The sequence below is a fragment of the Phlebotomus argentipes genome, unplaced genomic scaffold (genome assembly GCF_947086385.1).
Source record: "Phlebotomus argentipes unplaced genomic scaffold, Phlebotomus argentipes genome assembly contig_5, whole genome shotgun sequence".
NCBI lineage: Eukaryota > Metazoa > Arthropoda > Insecta > Diptera > Psychodidae > Phlebotomus > Phlebotomus argentipes.
The window spans coordinates 8,891,559-8,910,928 of NW_026776165.1; the positions used below are offsets into that span (position 1 = coordinate 8,891,559).

At 38.0% G+C, this 19,370-nt stretch overlaps 2 protein-coding genes across 2 annotated transcripts in view; both read right to left on the bottom strand.

The window, feature by feature from the left end:
- Window positions 1-38: 38 nt before the first annotated feature.
- LOC132256521 (dihydrolipoyl dehydrogenase, mitochondrial) lies at window positions 39-2,593 on the bottom strand. Its single transcript, XM_059752985.1, has 6 exons — window positions 2,415-2,593; window positions 2,099-2,248; window positions 1,662-2,034; window positions 961-1,292; window positions 320-874; window positions 39-259 (listed from the first exon to the last, which is right to left on the bottom strand). The coding sequence occupies exons 1-6, from the start codon at window positions 2,454-2,456 to the stop codon at window positions 194-196; spliced, it is 1,518 nt and encodes a 505-aa protein (XP_059608968.1). The 5' UTR covers window positions 2,457-2,593; the 3' UTR covers window positions 39-193.
- Window positions 2,594-3,461: 868 nt separating this feature from the next.
- Window positions 3,462-19,370, bottom strand: part of LOC132265518 (uncharacterized) — a 45,477-nt gene continuing 29,568 nt past the window's right edge. The window contains exons 15-24 of the mRNA XM_059766215.1: window positions 12,985-13,059; window positions 12,677-12,885; window positions 11,861-12,452; window positions 11,732-11,798; window positions 11,325-11,665; window positions 5,732-6,204; window positions 5,483-5,619; window positions 4,820-5,377; window positions 4,637-4,747; window positions 3,462-4,461 (exon numbers count right to left, since the gene is read on the bottom strand). Coding sequence (XP_059622198.1) covers window positions 4,393-4,461; window positions 4,637-4,747; window positions 4,820-5,377; window positions 5,483-5,619; window positions 5,732-6,204; window positions 11,325-11,665; window positions 11,732-11,798; window positions 11,861-12,452; window positions 12,677-12,885; window positions 12,985-13,059 — 2,632 coding nt within the window. The 3' untranslated portion in view covers window positions 3,462-4,392. The remainder of the gene's footprint in view (window positions 4,462-4,636; window positions 4,748-4,819; window positions 5,378-5,482; window positions 5,620-5,731; window positions 6,205-11,324; window positions 11,666-11,731; window positions 11,799-11,860; window positions 12,453-12,676; window positions 12,886-12,984; window positions 13,060-19,370) is intronic.

Below are 19,370 nucleotides of genomic sequence, written 5' to 3' on the forward strand. Positions count from 1 at the left end.
AACGCACACACTTCCTGGACAATTTGGGACAGACGCAATTGTTTCGGAATAATGGCTTTCTTTCTCTACTCTCACTGTCTGTGTGTGTACATTCTGCTGGAGGGGATGATTTGAGGTGATTAGAAAGAAAAACAGAAGTAAAGTGCCATTGAGGTCCATTCGCTATTTACAGATCACGTCATTGGGATTCTCTCTAGAAGTTGATGGGCTTGCCGAAGGCGGCAGACAGGTTAGCCTCTCGCAGCGCTTCCGAGCATGTCTGTAAGACAACACATTATGTCACTCAGCGAACAATCGACCATCTCAGGAAGAAACTCACCGGATGAGCGTGACAGACGCGCGCCACATCCTCAGCAGCTGCGCCGTATTCCATCGCCAGTGTCGCCTCGTTGATCAGCTCACCCACGCCCGGACCGATCATGTGAGTGCCGAGGATCCGGTCGGTGCTCTTGTCCGCCAACACCTTGATGAATCCGTCCGTCTCGTCGTTGACTTTGGCCCGCGAGTTGGCCATGAAGGGGAACTTGCCCACCTTGTACTCCACGCCCTCCTTCTTCAGGTCCTCCTCACTCTTGCCCACCCACGCAACCTCCGGGTGCGTGTAGATCACGCTCGGCACGCAGTTGTAGTCAATGTGCACCGGACCACCCAGCATTCCCTCCACGCACACGATGCCCTCGTCCTCCGCCTTGTGCGCCAGCATCGGGCCGTGGATGCAGTCGCCGATGGCGTAAATGCTGGGCACAATGGTCTGGAACTGCCCGTTCACCGGCACGCGACCCCTGTCGTCCCGCACGATGCCCACACTCTCCAGGCCCAGGCCGTCTGTGTACGGGCGCCGGCCGACGCTCACGAGCAGCACGTCGCAATCCAACTGGAACACGGAGGAGGAATATTAATCACGCGAAAATTTTGCAAATATACCGAAAATTGTCGGTAAAAATGGTAGAAAATGCTCACCTCTTCCTTCGTGCCACTCTTAACGCCCTCGATGGCCACCTTCACGCCGCTGCCCGTGTTCGTGGCGCCGGTGACCTTGTGGCCCAGCTTGAACTCCAGGCCCTGCTTCGTGAGCACCTTCTGGAACGTCTTGGACACTTCGCCGTCGATGCCCACGCCGCCGATGCTGTCCAGGAACTCCACAGCGATCACCTTGGCGCCCAGGCGAGACCACACGGAGCCCAGCTCCAGGCCAATGACGCCGGCTCCGATCAACACCATGCGATCGGGCACGCACTCGAGACTCAGCGCTCCAGTGCTGGACACCACGGTCTTCTCGTCGATTTCGATGCCTGCGGGCCAAAAGAGAGCGAGAATCTTGAGTTGACATTGCTCAAATATGGATATCTCAATCATAATTGTGTGATTTTGAACAGCGAAACATGTTATAGGGGCATTAACACAGTGTTAAAGATGTGGTAGCGCTAATTTTACAAAAAATTTCATCCAATTTGTGCACTAATTCGTCAAGAGAGTTAAAAATTGCAAAAGAAGGCAAAATTCCGCGCAAAAATGAATTCTCATTTATGTTATTGGTTGCGCTGAATCCAACGAAAATATTGCTATCTTTCAGTCCAAATCCAAAAAAATAGCGAATCAATGCATCCGATATCACTTTCAAAGCCACTCTTAATCCCCGCGTCTTAGTCCGACCGGCTCACCTGGGAATGGAGTCACTTCGGAGCCCGTGGCGATCATGATTCGCTTGGTCTTCACCACCTCCTGGCCGGCGTCCGTCTTGGCGGTGACTTCGTTGGGCGACGTGATAGTGCCGTGGCCCTTAATCAGGTGCACCTTGTTCTTCTTGAAGAGCTGCGCAATGCCGCCGGTGAGCGCCTTCACGGACTTGGACTTGGCGTCCATCATCTTGTCAATGTCCGCACGGACGTTGTCCACCAGGATGCCTCGCTTCGCCAGGTCGCCCGAGTGCGCCATGTGGAAGTAGTGGGAGTTGTTGAGCAGGGACTTGGATGGGATGCAGCCCACATTCAGGCAGGTGCCGCCGCAGGTGTCGCTCTTCTCCACGCACACGGTCTACAAGAAGGGTGTCCGGAAAGAGATGTCAGTGTCACTCACGGAGCAGCGCTGTCGGACTCACCTTCATTCCCAGCTGCGCGGCCTTGATAGCGGCCACATAGCCGCCCGGTCCGGAGCCAATCACCACCAGATCCACCTCCTCGCCGCTGGTGTAGTGCCTCCTGCCCAGGAAGCCCAGCGCTGGCCGGTGATTCCGCAGCACGAGGTTTGTCTGTGTGAAAAAAAAATCACATCACGTCATTGGCCCCACGGTGGCACCTTATCAGGCGCCCCCAAGTGACCTTCTCTTGGGCAAGTCACAATTTGTTGGGGGTTAGATTGCATAACCGCAAAGACTCGCCATAGAGCTATTGAACAACACAGGCACAGAAACTCACCTTTGCCGCGCACTGCACGATGTTTCTGATATTGCACTGCATTATTCCGGGACTACACCAATCGCCGCACACTGGAAACGTTCACGCGTGATGTGAAAATGCAGCAGAGAGTGAAAATTTGGAGTGGAAAGACTTCCGATTGCAATTTTGCCGATGTGAAATATGGAGCAACCCGGCTGGCAAACTCTACGGTCACTACTGAGACGGCACTTGACAGCAGTTTGCAAAAAAGAAAATTCTTCTAGTCGAATTGCAGCGCTCCCTGGCGATTGATGGCTAAAATACACATTCAAAAGTCACATTAGCGCAGGAAAAAAATAAGTCCACGCAAGTGACATAATATTCTTGATTTATTTAAGTTAATTGTATTCTCATAAATAGTCCATCCACATTACATACACACTTTATTCTTTAATCTCACTTCGCTAATCTAGTTCCCCCTTCTAAAATATCCACCGCAACATTTTTTTTCAGTAAATGTTAAATACTCATTCGATATTACTAATAAACCTACATTTTTTCCTCAATTTATATAATAACTTTTTTTTCTCTGTCACTGTTCCCAATAATGAGGAGACAAAAATGTGTAACACGAAAGAAAGGATTTGATAGAAAGAGGAAATATTATCTGAATAAGAAAAATAATATTTACATAATACGAAATCAAAGGGAAAAATATACTTTTTCGTGTTTTACTTGAAAGCAACCACTCTTTTTCTCATCATCAAAACATGCAAATATCCTTCTTTTTAACATTTATCATTATTTGACTATACGATATCATAGTATTTTTTCCTTTTTAACTTAAATGGAAGATGATTTACTTAATTGTGCTTCTCTAGAAAGCTTCTTTTCCTTCTCCTAAAATGATATTTAAATATTTCTTTGAAAAAAAGAAATGTTATTAAAATACTACACAGAAAAATGTTGCCATGATTTTTTTTTTAAATTTTAACACTACGGCCAGGGAATTCTTGCCCAAATGGCCGTTGCCGTGATTTGTATTTAATAGTACAAAATTTCACGGTTTTGATTTACATATTACTGTTTTTTTTCTTTCTCCAATTCTTTTATTAGCTGTTCCCAAAAATGGGTGCTCTTTTTTTTAGGCCTTTTCATGTCATCCAATATATAGAAAAAATTTATGCAATGATTAAAAATTAGTTCATTCATCAATTTTACTTCGACTTATTCTTTAATGCCAATTCATTTTTTTTCTCGTGTAAAAATTTCTAAACATGCAAATAAATAAGGCATCAATTGAAATACATTTGTCAAAAAATTATCTTCACTGTTCTTAGTTTATTAAAAAAAAAATTATGATTTTCTCTTCCAAACATTACGTTATTTTAATATTATTATGGTTGTTATATATTTAAGATTTTACTGCTCTCCTTCGTATCTGCAAGAAATTGCCAATTATGCGCAATGTTTCATGAGAATTGCATTAATTTCGCTTGTCTTAAAAATGCACGACAATTGTGACTTTTCACCATTATAACGATTACAGACTTGAATGAATGGTGTGAATAAATGGGAGACGTTTGATGATTTTGTGTTCAGCAACTATTTCTTCAACTATTTTCTCCCTCTCGGTAATTCTTAAATCTTTTTGACTCTCTTTTATGCATACAATACAACAGATATTCAACATCAATTGATATTTCTTTCGGAATAAACTGCTTCTTTTCCTTCTCATATTTTCTTCTCTTCTCTTTTTATCTATTGCAATTACAACACTTTACGGTGACACGTCAAATTCTCCATAAAACATTTAACTATTAATTCTATCAATATTTATTCTTCTATTTTGCTCTATTTTTTTTTAATGCTATTGCAAACTCAAATTTGTTTTTTTCAACCAGCAATTTTCCCTCCCAAAATGCAGTTGGCAAAGTGTGCTTCCGAAAGGGAAATCAAAAAAAACTAAACATATTCACATCAAACATTGCGGGCAATTCTGTGCAGTATTTGCTGCTTAACATCCTCCACGTGGACCGTCAGCATGAGACCTCTTAGCGTCATCAACGTCCTTCGGCGGTGTTTCCTTCGCGAAATTAGAAAAAAAAAAATGAATTTTCAAATGTTAAATTTAACATCAATAGAAAAAAAAATCCCGCAAAAGGTGCTTTATTCCGTTGCCATTTACTGTATTTCTATCTATTTAGACAAAATTAATAAAGATAATTGAACATTAATTAACGATTTGCTTTTATTCTCACCTCTGTAACTAAAACACGCTCTCGCTCGTGCATCGAATTGATGAGTTCACGCAAGTGTTGATTCTCCCGACGCAGCATCTCTCTTTCCACGTCGCGCTCATTCAGTTTTGGCTGCAAAACGCAAGGGAAGAAAAAACAACATTTTCAAGTCATTCCAGAGCGGCGAGGAAGCAAAGTACTGACCAAAAGTTGGGAGACGAGAGCATTGAGGGAAGTTGTGTGGCTGGAAATGAGGTGACAGGGAACGGCCGGCGCCAGAGAGTTGGTGTGCAGAAGCCTGCTCTGGCCACAGAAGTCAGTTGCCGCCACCGGCGCCTCTTCGGCCTTCTCCCGCTCAGCGGACTTCCTGGAATCCTCGCCGGCGCCCACGTACGCCTCATTCACCTCAATGCGACTCTGCTGCGCCTCCGACTGCATCTCAGATTCTGTCTCCTCGGGAATGGAATTCGTGCTGCGCCTCTTCAGCTGATCCACGGCGGCACGCACTGGCGGCGCCACAGAGCGCAGCTCGACAATCTCACAATAGCCATCCTCATCCTCGTGCACAGAGTCCTCGCGCTGCAGCACAGGATGCGCCCGGCGCTCGGACTTCCTGTGGCAGTCATCACAGAGTGACATAGACACGGCGCTGATCTCTTGTATCTGACTCACGCGCGTGTAGTCATTGAGAGCCTCCGTGAGTGACTGCACCTGTGCAAATGCCGCCAACACCAAATCACTGGGATCCTGAAATGAGACAGCCTTTGTGTGTGTTTTACGGGAAAGAGACACATTTTAGACACTGATTGCACATGCACGAGTTACAAAGAAAAAAACACAGAAAAGCACAGCGTAATGCGCACTCACCTTTGGCGCCTCCGGTTGGCCAGCGATGTCAGCAATTGCCGAGAAGTGCTCCACTGGCATTCGGAACATGTCGCAAACAATCTGTTGCTTCTCCGCCAGCATGCTCTTGATGGATTCATCCAATCGTCGCAGGCGTTCTGCACAGAAATGCACACAAAAACATGAATGAGAATTTGGTACAGAATTCAAAATCGCACATTTTCAGTGGGAAATAAACTCAATAAACTCTTAATTGAATTGAAAAGTTACCGGATGGCGTGAGAACGGGCTCGGCTGTGAGGAAGGGACTGACGGTGACCTGCACTTCGCTGGGCGCCACCAGTGAGCACTGCTGCGTGAGCGTGCGTGTGTTGCAAGAGTTGGACAAACCGTTGAACTTCTGCTTCGTCACATCCTCTTCCTCAGCTCTCTTGTTCTCCTCTTCATCCCGCTCCTCATCCTCCTCCTCATCGACGCCTTCATCCTCATCATTCGCCGACTCTCGACTCTCCTCGCTGTCTTTCTTAAGCTTCTCCCGCCGTCCATCTTCCTCCAGCTTCTGCTGGTGCTTCTGCGACTTGCGCCTGTCATCACTCAAAGCGGGCAAATCTGTGCGCTCCGGCGTCATCTCGAAGGAGTCCTTCTCCTTCGATCCTCCGCCCGCCGAGTCTGGATTTATGTCATGACTGCCGCGTGTTCTCGCCTTGTACGCCTCAGCGGCATCGGAGATGTGTTTGAACCACCTGATAAAAAAAATGACAGAGAGAAATTCAGCTTTCATTAGCAACACTTGGATGTGCGAAGTGGAAGAAAGATGTCAATGGCTGTGAAACCTATGAACTAGTGACGCTCTGCGCGATGGCACGGGTTCACTCAAACTCCCGCGTCGCTTCTTCTCCTTTTTACCCACGATCGCACCATTTCCACTCGTCACACTTCCCGCACAGATGCTCTTTCGCCTCATGCCAAAGTGCACATCGTCCGGCGAGAGCAGATTCATTCTTATTCATCTGAATACTATCAGTGTTCTGGTCAGCAATATTTTGGCTATTTTGGCTTCAATGAGAATTCACACGCGAGACGAAAAACACACATAAAAGTTCAAGTATTCTTCACCTCATGCAGTTAAAATGGAATATAATTGAATAAAGTCAAGAGAATTTGAGCAACAGTTGGTTGTCATTTTGCACATTAATTCACTTCTTTAGACGCTTCATAACATTATGAAATTATTTTTGAGAGAGAGAGAGAAAAAAAACATTTTAGTTACTACTTTAACTGTTTGGATAGTAAAAGAAACCTGAATATGAATATAAAATTTGCATTTAATCTATTTCTTATGTAATTTCTCAGTTCAACAGCAATTTTAAGAATTTTCAAGTCTTGCAAGTCTTTATCCTAATATCTTAAGGAATTTTACTTAATATCTTCCGGATAAGTTACTAATATGACTAAAGTTTAAACAGCAAATAACGAGAGGCAATAATTCACGAAAAATTAACATAATTTGACCGTAAAGTAGATCAGTGCGTGCTTCAATGAATTAAAGCGTGTCACGATCAAGGATTAAATATATCTGATGGCACAAAACTTCTCTGTCTAATATTAGAGAATCACAATCTTTCAGTGATTTATTCAAGTGAATATTCCACTCCATAATGTTTATATACAACTCCTCGATGTATTTTTATTGTCACTGACGAAGGAAGCAGAACGAAATTCCACGTCCTAAAATACTCTCTCCCTTTTTCCCGAAAATGCAATGTTTGGTTTAAGAGAGAAAGTGGAAAATTCACTTTCCACTTTCCCACACTGAGAAATTCTCTTTCACTTTCAATGGATATTCTGAATGAGAGTGAAATTTCCCTCTCAAAAGTCATCCACTCTTAACTGTGTTTACGCAGAATCCGAATTATTCAACCTTTTGCGAAAGACGAACATTTATATTAAGGAACATTGTGAATTTACAATGTTTCATCGCTTAAAGTCAATGACATACATTTGTGGCAGAAAAAAGAATTAATTACACTTTTTCATATTTGGCTTTGATGTCTTTAAAGGATGATAAATAAAATTTATAGGACTCTGAGAGATAAAAATATGGATTTCAATTTTATATCATGAATTTTCATACGAAAATGAATTATTAATTAAATAAATCAATACACAAAGTTCTCATTAATCGTCACTGAAAGAACAGAGTAGGATTATTTGCCACAAAAATATTTGTAGGAAAAAACTTTTGAAATATATTAATTAATAAACCCGAAAATGTAATGAGAAATTGCCAATTAGTTTTAATTAGATTTGTCAGACCATTCATGCGTGGTTTTATTGTGACAAAATACGCAATTCCAACTTTTAGTCATTTAACTTTCAGCACGTTATTTAGCAACACACCATATTTCATCTCATCACTCCTCATGACAAAAGAGTCATTGAATGTTACGGAGCAAATGAAATTCTGATCAACACACATTTTATAGGAATCAGAACAGCTAAAATGATTTATACAACGATGCACTGCAAACGAATATGGATTTGCCGATGCAGAAATTTGTTAGTCAGATCTGTAATTTAATTAGACATTTGACATTTAATTAAAAATCCCGCTTTTGTACATCCATTTTCAATTCAAGTGCACAATGTCAAATTGCATCTCTGCATCCATCGTATAAGTCCACTGTTGAAATTCCCCGATTGTGACTCCATTACTAATTGCTTCACAGACTTGGCAATAGCATCAACTCAGTATCAACTATTTTTCTGCATTATTTGGAGTGTGAAGTGATTTGTTGTAATGCCACATTTTTGCTCCATAACTGCACACAAACTTCACAACTTCGCAGTGAATAAAAAAAAATCGATAGTGTTTCTCGAAAGTAAACACTGATATATCTCTGTCTTATCGCACAAAGATAAACCAACTATGTTTACAATTAATTTCCACCAACTTCTTGTGCTCAATTCTCACTCTGCAATAATATAATTTTCAAGCAAAAACATATAATGCAATAAAGTATGAGAGACTTTTCACTGAAATCGCGTGGAAAATGTGCTGCAAAAGCAAGAGACTTATCGTCCCAATGAATGTCAACACGAGACTGAAAGAATTTCAGAGTGAGCACCAATAGTCATTGCTTAGCTGTATGGAAATTGTTGAGAATTCAACATACACACAAACTCCATCGTGAAACTTAAGCACTTCCAACTTTTCTTCCTTAAATAACCCCCAAATGCCCTCAAGCAAAACATATTCAGAAACATTTTCCAGCCCTAAATGCAAAAAATAGCGCCAAAAAGTTGGATATAGTTTCAATGTCAATAAAAGTTTTTCCCCCCTTTTTGTGACTTTTGAGAATGTATATATTCTATATTATTTCTTCATATGAAAACTATGAAGAGAATTCTCACAAGAAATTATTTGTATATAAATAGAGTTTCACCTCCATTGAGAAAATCAACTCATTATCTCCTGTTTTTGACTCTCTCACACTACGCATTCAGAATGAAAGACACGAGAATATTAAATAGATCCGATATTACAGTCATATGCACACTATATTAGCGCACAATACATTTTATACTTAGTTTTGTAGAGATTTTTATTCAGTTAATAAAATCCTATTATATCTTAATAGGAAAATTATTTGATTTGTCACTTTTATCATCAACCTTTTCAACCATTCAAATAAACTGCTCATCAGACATTTTCATCTATATTATAAAGTATATTATTGTATCCATGATTCTTTACTATTAATATGCGTCTGTATTTTCCACCAAAAACACGCGCCATCGTCTTATGTAGAAGGAGAATGAGTGTAAACTACCGTATATTTATGCAATTAACTTGGATTATTATTCAAAGTTGCGGAAATTGACTCTCACAAATGCTCCCCACATTTCTCAAACACTCTGCAAAACACACCATCGAAAGCGAGTCACTCACAATTGATAGTTTCCTTGTGATAATCATTGATTCACACATTTTTACAGAATATTCCATTTCTTGTCATTTATGGGAAAATAGAAGCTTCTCTGATAGATAAAAAGCAAAAGAAAAAAATGGTGCATTCAGGTGATAAAAGCAAAGAAGGACAAAAGAAAATAGGTCAATTTTGTCACATGTCCATTAGATTTTCTTTTCATACGTATTGAGTGCAAGCATCAAATGATGAAAAATATATTGATTTCTCCACATCATCGAAGTTTTATCTTCAATTAGGAATTAATACTTTTGTATAGAAATGCAGACTTCAGAGTATTTATTAATTAAATAAAAACTTGCAATTTTTCAATCAAACCAAATCAAATCAGAGACATTTTTGTGCGTTCAGTCTGTGTTTGTCGAAGAGTGCAGTGTTTTGCTGTCTGAAACTTTGTCATCCATTGAAATATATTTATCTAAAATTCTGAATAATTTTCAATCAGCAATATTTATTTACCACAAAAGATTGTGGTGTAATATTCTCATTAAGATGAACGCATTGTAAAGTATTTTGTCACGAATGTAAAATACTTCTATTCTAAAGATATTCAAAGTACTGAACGAGATTGTTTGCAAATTTTTCAAAAAAAAGCTAATACTTTGAGAATAAACATGTAAGTCATTGTTATTTTACATTAACATAAGAGTTCATAGAAAAGAAAACTAAGTGAATATTTTACTTTAAAATACCATCAAAGGGTCGAAAGATCAATTCTTTAGCTCTGAGACATTGTAGAGAAATTTTGTTGCTGTTCAGCTTTCATGTTGACAAAAAGAACTGAGTTTATTGCACAAAAGCATAATGCAATATGCACATCACCTTGGTCACAATCTTATCTCTCTACAAAATATCAAATTCTAATTGTTTTTCCATGTTTGAACATCTTTTTCTCCATCAAACCTTTCTGTGAGAGCATTTCATTGATTAATAAATAATGCTAAATCACACATTCAATATCAAATAAGACGTTTGGTATGATTATTCATCTATTTAATACCATTTTCAAGGTGTATTTTCCCATTTGATCACTTCGTGTGTATGTCACACTGCTATTGCTTATATGGCTTGAGAAATTGCTAGACATATTAAAGAAAAAAGTGTGTAAAACTTCAACAAATGCACTACGTTTCAATAGTTTTTTTTTCAATCACCATCACATATCTTTTGATCTTTGCAATGCTAAAAGTGATTTAGTAGCTTTTGCAAATGTGACAATTTTTCAATTAAAGCTTTATTCCTTTATTGTCAATTTTTTTCACCACTATGAGCGAAATTGGAAAAGTGCATTTTATATGCCTTTCTCATTCTCAATGATTAGACGTCGATGACGAAAAGAAAAACTTGGATTGATTATTTTATAATATAAATTGTGCAGAATTATTTCCACCCATTTGATATTCTTGACCGACATCTGGAGGTCTAAAGTGGAAGATTTATGATTTCATGTCTTATTACTCACAATTCTCATTGGGTCGCGCATTCTGGGTATTGTTTATTTTAACTTTGCGCTACACGGAAAACTTGCAAAAACACAAAACTACCAATGATGGACGCACAGAGTGACTTCCAATGGCTTGGCGTCACTCTTTCTATCGCTCAAACGCGAATGGCGGAATCGCCAAGTGAAAAAAAAGCAACTAAAACTACACGAGACACACTAAATTTGCTCAACAGATGGTAAATCGATAAATACAATTTCAGTTTGTATGTGTGTGTGTGTGTGTGTGGGGAAGTCACACAAATTTGTTATTAATTTAACGAGTGAGACACACACTTTATGGCGCCCTAATCATACACACTTCGATCAGTCCGAAACTTGGGAGAAAAGTCCCCAAGATAGAAATGCTCTTTGCGTCTCTCTATATACTCACCCTTTGCACTCTGAGCTGCTGGGCGTTGTCAATTCCAACATTTGCGAGAGGCTCGTGTTGATGAGGAAGAAGGTGGTCTTGTCCACAGCCGACTGACGCACCAGCATCAAATTCACCTTGATGATGGGATAGAAGACAGATTCCTTGCTCTTGTTCTCAGAACTTCCCGCTCCTGGATTTGGCAACACCTTCAGCACATAGCGATCATCTTGCTTCTGCAGCAACACCATTATGTCTTCGAACAGCAAACCATGCAGTTGCGTTGTTGGACTCTTCTTCATGATCAACAGTCCATCGTGAACTAACTTGTGATGAGTCAAGTCGAGATTTTGCATCAAATACTGCAAAATAAATCAGAAAACACATGAGAATTCAACTTCATATAGTGTTTATTACTGAAGTCTTACCTTAATCTCACTTCCAATATCCTTATCGACGGTTGCTTTGTCCAATTTCTTCTGGATGGTTTGCAATCTAGCAATATAGAAGGGTATGAAAATCTACATTCAAATGATTTACAAACAATCTAAACTCACTTGTGGGCATCTTCTGCCACCCGCACAGCCTGATTGACATGATTGAGAATGTCACGGGAATTGTCTAGAGCCTTCTGGATTGCCTCCGCCTCGGCGATGTTGTCCGGTGTCACGCGCACTGTGATCTTGAAGAGGCTCTCAAACAACAGTGGATACTTGGTGAGACGCTGCAGAGCCGTCGGCAGGAGATCCTTCAACTGAAGACGTCGACACGCTTTATGTGCCTCCGCTTTGGTGAGTAATCTTTGGAGATTTTCATCCTTGCGACGCTTCTCCTTCAGCGCCTCCAGTGCAATCTGCTGCCTGGCACAGAACTGTGCCGCATTATCCTTGAGATCCTCCCCGGATTTACCGTCAAACATGGCCAACAGCAAATCACCAATATCACCAACCAGTGACACAGAATCGATTCGACGCTGCTTCAGTTGCATCTCAAAAGAACTATGAAGATCCTTGAGTGTCAGCAAAGCCGGAGGGAACAGCAGATTCAGATGTTCAGCATTCAGCACGCCCGATTCCTGCAGCGGTTGCATAAAGATGCCCTCCAGCAGCCTCAGCGTCCTCACATGATTCTTCTCTGTCTGGTAAATTTCTGCAAAAATTAATAAAACGAACATTACAGCGACAATAATTGCCGATGTTCGTGGCATTTGAAAAGAATACGTCTCGTTCACGGCTACTTAACTAGTTTGCAAATTAGGCGAATAATTGGTAATATTGAGCTTTTCTTCGACTGAATCTTTTAAAAGTCGTAACAATTTACTGTATACAGAATTTAAGAAGTTAGCAGTAACTGCGATTTGTCTATGAATATACCATTTATAATCTCCTGGCGTTTCTTCTCAGCATCCGATAGATTCTGAAGAATGTCGGCCGCGACATTCGAGCTCCAATCAGTCTCCAAATCTCCTGCAGCCTCATCGTCACTCTCCACCCATTGCCGCGCCGAGACGGCATGATGCGACGCAGCACCAGCAGTCGAAGCTCCAACCGCCTCAAACGATATACTAGGACTATCTAAACTACTGTTGAGAGACAAAGAGAAGAGTGTGGAATTATAATTTCTCATTAGAATATGAATTGGAATAGGAAGAAATGTTTTTCACAGAGAATCAAAAACTTACTTGGAAGACAGACTAGAGCTCGAACTGGCTGGATATTCGGTGTTTGTAAGTCCCAATTCCACTTGTTGATCATTGCTGCAAATGAAATATTCACAATACGCATGTTATTTGACGTAATCAATCAATTTGAGTAATCAATATTGCCAGGAATATTCTCCTATCCATACCTCTCAGTGTGGACTGCCATTCAGAAAGAAACATAGATATTTTCCAGAATGCACTCTTTTGCCCTAGTTTCAATACTAAACTGAATAAAATCTGGAACACTTTGTAGTTTCATACACATATGTATGAAATATAACCCTTTTTCGCTGATGAATTGGTGAATTGATTGATAACTCTCATCACCTATTGTTTCCCTTTGTACTGCAATAATGTAATTACACTTTATTGCGCACATATTATTCAAGCTTTGAAAAAATTAAATCTATTTCAATACTGTACATAATGACACATAAAGTATGTAAAAATTACAGAATGAAATGTGTCGATATATACATATTGACTGATCCATTAAAAATCTCCAATCAACTGTGTTTAAGCATTATGATTTTGAACTTATTTTTCGCATTATTTAATGTTTTGCCTACTTACGCAATAATAAATAATAATGTGAACATCATGACTAAGTCGCAATGAGAGTATAAGGATAATGTGTCCTTAATTGAATATCACCCACTAAGCATTACCTTCCCATGTTAATTGCCACGTGAAGGAGTGTGTGAATGAGTGGAAAATTTTCACTCTATCATATTCATTTGCAATAATCAACTTATAAATTTATATTCACTCTCCCTCACTGTACATTTATCACATTCATCCACTTAGAATATTATGTGTTATGCCACATACATACAACAAAATGGTCATAAAGTGTGGAAAACTTCTTCACAATTTTTCATTGACATAATAATAGACTCGACATATAAATACTTTTGCCCATTTACCAAGATATCTGCATATTAATTAGATAAATTTCTCACTGAAACTCCTTTTTTTTCGAGAGCGAGTCCATTCTTTAACATTTTACTATACAACGGCGAATGTGATGAAAAATCGCGCCAAAGAAAAAGGAAAACACAGTTTCAGAGACGCGCCACAAGGATATCAGCCCGTATATGAATGAAGACGGTCTTATCACCCTGAATCACTCCATTTCATTCTTCTCGTCGCCCTTTCACCTCCCCCAACATTCACACCCCAAATCTCGTGATCAATAAATGCTTTGAGAAATCATATCATACAGCACAAATCTTAGTGGATTCTCCCTCGATCGTGTTGCCAAACGGTGCGTTTGACGAAATAGGCATTATATGTTGGAGGAGGAAGCAAAAATTCTAGTCATTTCTACGTTCTATTGATTATTTAATACCATCCACGCCCAACTCTACCACTTAGTCACCCTCTCGACCTCACGACATCGCATCGTCCACCTCACTAATCAACACACACACGCGCGAACGCCTTCAGAACTCTTCCCAACATCTTGTTTCTTATTTGGCATAAATATAACAGAAGAAAATTGCACGTGCAATTGAAGATCAGGATTATTCTGAACAATAATACAGAGTATTGTTATCAAATTACCAGTGATAATTTGATTACCATAGAGAAGTTGGATGTCATTTACTCAAATTTCATCTGTTTTTTTCATATTTTGCAAAAAATACTATAATAATAATAATAATAATAATAATAATAATAATAATAATAATAATAATACTATAATATTCTATATTATTATCAGTGGACTTTTCAGACATCATTGCCAAAGGCGCTGCAATTGTAAATAATACTGAAGTACAGAAATTGAAATATTTTTAATATTCCAAACAGTTTTGAGTTTGCAAACTTGACTCAATATTTGAACAGCTTAGAGCGATTACAGACTAGCTGATTATCCACACAAGTATGTAATCGCTCTTACAGTGGAATATTAATTAAATTTTTTGAATGCAATTTCTCTTTGAGACTAAAGTTACAGTGGTTTGAAATATTTTTGTGCTGACAAATAAATTTTAGTTATATTTGATGATATGTCTCAACTTCAATTCCCAGGTTTCAGAGTCAAATAAAACCCTCAACCACATGTCGTATTTCAAACATTAAATGGTGCCTGAACGAGGACTGATGTGTTGTATACCAAAAGGGACAAAAGATACCAGAAAAAATATCGCCGACAGCAGAGTAAAAAAAAGTCAAATACTCTATATTAATTAAATCGCAGTTTCTTGGTTTGAAATACATCAAACACGGTATAACAAGTGACTGACTATGAGCTAGTTTAAAAGCATACGAGCTTTGCAAAGCTTTAAAAACATTTTAACATCCCTCTCAGCAAGATGAATTTAGCACAATTTCGTTGTTGGTCAAATTTTTCTTATTCTTGGTATTGTTTCATTCAATTGCGACGGAAAATTTGTGTGTTTTTTGAGTAAATTAACTCATCAAATCAATTATTTTACTAGACCAGACTATTGTAATATATTTAGTGAAGCAGTGGAAATTCATATAGAATATTTATAGAAATGCTGCACCTGACAAAATAGCATTGAAATTTTCTAATTGAACTAATTTTGTTACGCGAAATGTCGTATTTTGTCCATATGCATTGCCACCCAATGAAATAACAAACTTATTGGCGCTTCAACTCCTTCACCAGCGGACGTCAAAGGTCCGCTCGCCACTATACATATAATGGAAAATCGCAAGGATACACAACAAGGTGCCCACTGCTCGGTATAAACTTTATTTTTAGACATTCACATCATACATTCGCCACTCTCTCTGTCGATTTCTTTATCTCACACCACACACTAACTCCCTCTGCTCTCTGTGTGATTCCTCAAAACATCACTCTGCAATTCGACCACTTTTTCCAAGTCGCGCACACACACACACACTCACACACGGGGGTTATTAAGGGAATCAGGTGGATAAAACCATGAACAATAATGTATAATAAAAAGACAGCAATCGAACTGAGATATCCTTAGGAATTTTCTTGCCTATTAAGCTCCAAAGTATGTTTGGAAAAAAAAAACATGCAAAAATACTGTCATTCCAATGCCTTAAGCATGCAGTCATGAAGTTAATCTCCTGATAAACTAATCCGTGGTTTTCAGTTAAAATACAATACCTCTATATGAACATACGTAAGTAAATGAGTAGGTAGTAAAGTTAACAAATTAGAGAAAATTATTCCGCGACAGTTGAACGAAGAAACGCGCACACACACACACACAGCGATAGTTTGTTTGTAAACAAACGCAGCTACAATTAAATGCCATCGCCTCAGAGCACAGGTATATGTACATAGTGTCAGACATAATGTATGAAAGCCTGGGCTGCCAGACGGAGTATGAGGCATAAAGGTGAAAATACGAAAGAACATTGGCAAAGTAGACCAACGAACCACCCCCACATCAAAGTTTATCAGCGGCCGAAAAGAAGAGTGCAAAAAGGGTAGAGAATGGCCCTATATAACTGGGCTGTGGTGTGCTGTTGTGTGGAGGAGATAAAGAGAGAGAGAGCGTGAAGAAAACCTACCATCATTTGACCATACTAGTTTATGATTATTTTTTATGATTTTCCCACCCCTTCTTTCTTCACACTCTCTTCTGTTTCTCTCTCTCTCTTGCCGACGCTTGTCACCGTGAAAAACTCACGACACTTGAATAAATTGCGCGTCTAAAAATTCTTCTCTCCTCACCACACATATTTCTTTTTCACATGGCGGAAAATCTAAGGAGAAAAACCGTGAATGTAAAATATCTCATCTGGTCAATCAACTACCCAACACTTCAACAGACTCTTTAGTCTCTCTAAACTGTGAAAAAACCCCCACTGAAATGCTTCAATGTCTTTGTCATGCAACAATTTCTTGAACCCTCTTCAAAAGTTGAATTCAATTGCATTGAATCTTATAAAGGTGAAGAGAACATTTTCCTATGATCGCTATTTTCTCATCAATTGCCAATTAATTATGCATATGTTAGTGAAAATTCATATAACTCGCCAATCGAGAAGATCACAGTGAACGTGAGGAAGTTCAATATTGGACTATTTACAAGATTTTTTTTCTTCTCCTGAAACATTTCTCATTGAGTATTTTTGCTGAATGAATCAGTGAAGTTTCTCACCAATCATTGGAATTGTAAGAAATTTTTTCGTAATTTTTCTCTTCTTATAAATTCTATACGAGTAAAATTTACTTACACAAAACGCAAGACGAATGATGCAGAGGTAGATTGCATGTATTACAATCCAAATCAAAAAAATTAAAAAACAACCTTCCATAAAATAACACATTGATAAACTAATAATTAAAATATAATCTATTGAATTAAATAAAATCAATAAAATGCTTGTACAATTGCAAAATTAGATTTAAATACAATATAATTAAAAGAATAGCAACATAATAATGAGCACTGACTTTATCATTAAGTTCTATATAGATTTTAATATGATGAAAACACTATTTTTTAGCAAACTTTTTTAGAATGCAAAATAATTGACTCAGCAGAGAGATGAAAGATGTTTTCACTCGTGATTTTGAGAATCTACAGTATTAAGTTCAATATGCTTCACTACGAGAGTATATATAAAATATAAGTAAATAAAAAATATGATAAAAAATGCTAATATAAACATTTCCTTGAAGTTGAAATATTCAACAATAAATTCAATGAAACCACTAATTCTTATTATTAATTCGTCAATATTCATCTTTTAAGAGTTTATTAAACACTGAAAATGTCAATTGATTTAGAGAGAGTCTTTTATCCTTCGATTTTTGATTTAAAAAAAAACTATTTTAATTTGAAAATAAAATTTAGACTCAGCAAAGAGATAAAAGATGCTTTCACTCGTGATTTTAAAAATCTACAGAATTAAGTTTAATGTCTTTAACTATGGTAGCATATATAAGATATAAGTAAGGAAATTATGAGCAAAAATGCTAATATAAATATTTCTGTGCAGCTGAAATATTCAACAATAAATTTATTTACATTATTTAACAGTGAGTGCGTGTCACAATTCATCTTTTAAGATTTTATTAATCACTGAAAATGTCAATTGATTTAGAGAAAGACTTTTCTTCTTCAATTTTTTTTGTTTTAAATGCAAAAGCACTATTTTTCAGCAAACTTCTTGACAGTTTGAAAATAAAATTGACTCAGCAAAGAGATGAAAGATGTATTCAAACGTGATTTTGAAAATCTACTGCATTAGTTTCTAACGCTGCACCACGATAGCATAGATAAAATACATGTAAGGTAAGTATGAGGACAAGTGCAATTATAAATATTTCTTTGCAGTTGAAATATTCAACAATAAATTTATTAACATCATTTAATTTGGAGTGTGTGTCACAATTCATCTTTTGAGATTTTATTAATCACTGAAAGTGTCAATTGATTTAGAGAAAGACTTTTCTGCTTGCACTTCAACGCTAAGAATTGCACATATTAATAAATTAATCTCTTCGCAACCGTGCCAACTTGCGTCCGCGATGGTCTCTGACGAACTGATTCGAATGTAGAAAACTCTGTTCACTACTTCTCGCGGAATCCCATCGGCGTTCTACCAATATGAGAACGGAAGGAAACACAGGTACATGAAAATTAACTCGTGAGCCCGAAAGAGAGTGATTGCGTAGATGTGACAACTGATGGAGTAAGATAGAGATATCATCAGGAGAGGATTTGCTGCGCGCAACGCAGGAAATCATTTTTCTATCCAATATACACCCAGGAAAGATTTCACATGCACCACCGATTGGTGCACGAATGAGATTTCACGTACTTGCATATAGTGTTATATGATAAATTTCCTGCAAATTTATACAAATACAGCGACGCCCATAGAAATAAAGCACATTTCATCCTTTAGAATATTGGTTTGATCCTAAATCTAACAGTTGAAATAAATATTTATTGTAATTGCATGATAATTCCAATCAAATGTGTCTTTTTGATCACCGATAGGAGAAGAAATGCATAATTTACAAAAGTAGGGACTAAAATTGTCCTTGCCAATCATGTTGAAAATTGAACATAATTGAAGAAAACAAAAATTTACTGCTGAGTTGCAAGAACTAAATTATTTTCGTCATATTTTACATTTGTCAAAGGATTTTTTATTACGTTAAAGAGTCTTAATTGAGTCTCAAAGGTTTTTTTAGTTACCAAATTATGGTCAATATTCACGATATAGATTCTTAAAGATTCACGTGTTTTTTTATTGGTAGCAAATTGCATATTTTTCTGACATAGTTTTCAGATTTCTTTGTTATATTTCAAAGCTCATTCAAAGAAATCAATTCAATTTAAACAATCTTATGTACTTCCCTTATTTTCTATTAAATAATAATGTATGTG

Excerpts from the sequence above, each read along its gene's own strand:
- LOC132256521 (XM_059752985.1), bottom strand. The coding sequence starts at position 2,456 with ATGCAGTGCAATATCAGAAACATCGTGCAGTGCGCGGCAAAG. Across the intron at positions 2,035-2,098 it reads CCGCGCAGCTGGGAATGAAG|ACCGTGTGCGTGGAGAAGAG; the intron begins GTGAGTCCGACA and ends CCCTTCTTGTAG. Across the intron at positions 1,293-1,661 it reads CGAAGTGACTCCATTCCCAG|GCATCGAAATCGACGAGAAG; the intron begins GTGAGCCGGTCG and ends TTTGGCCCGCAG.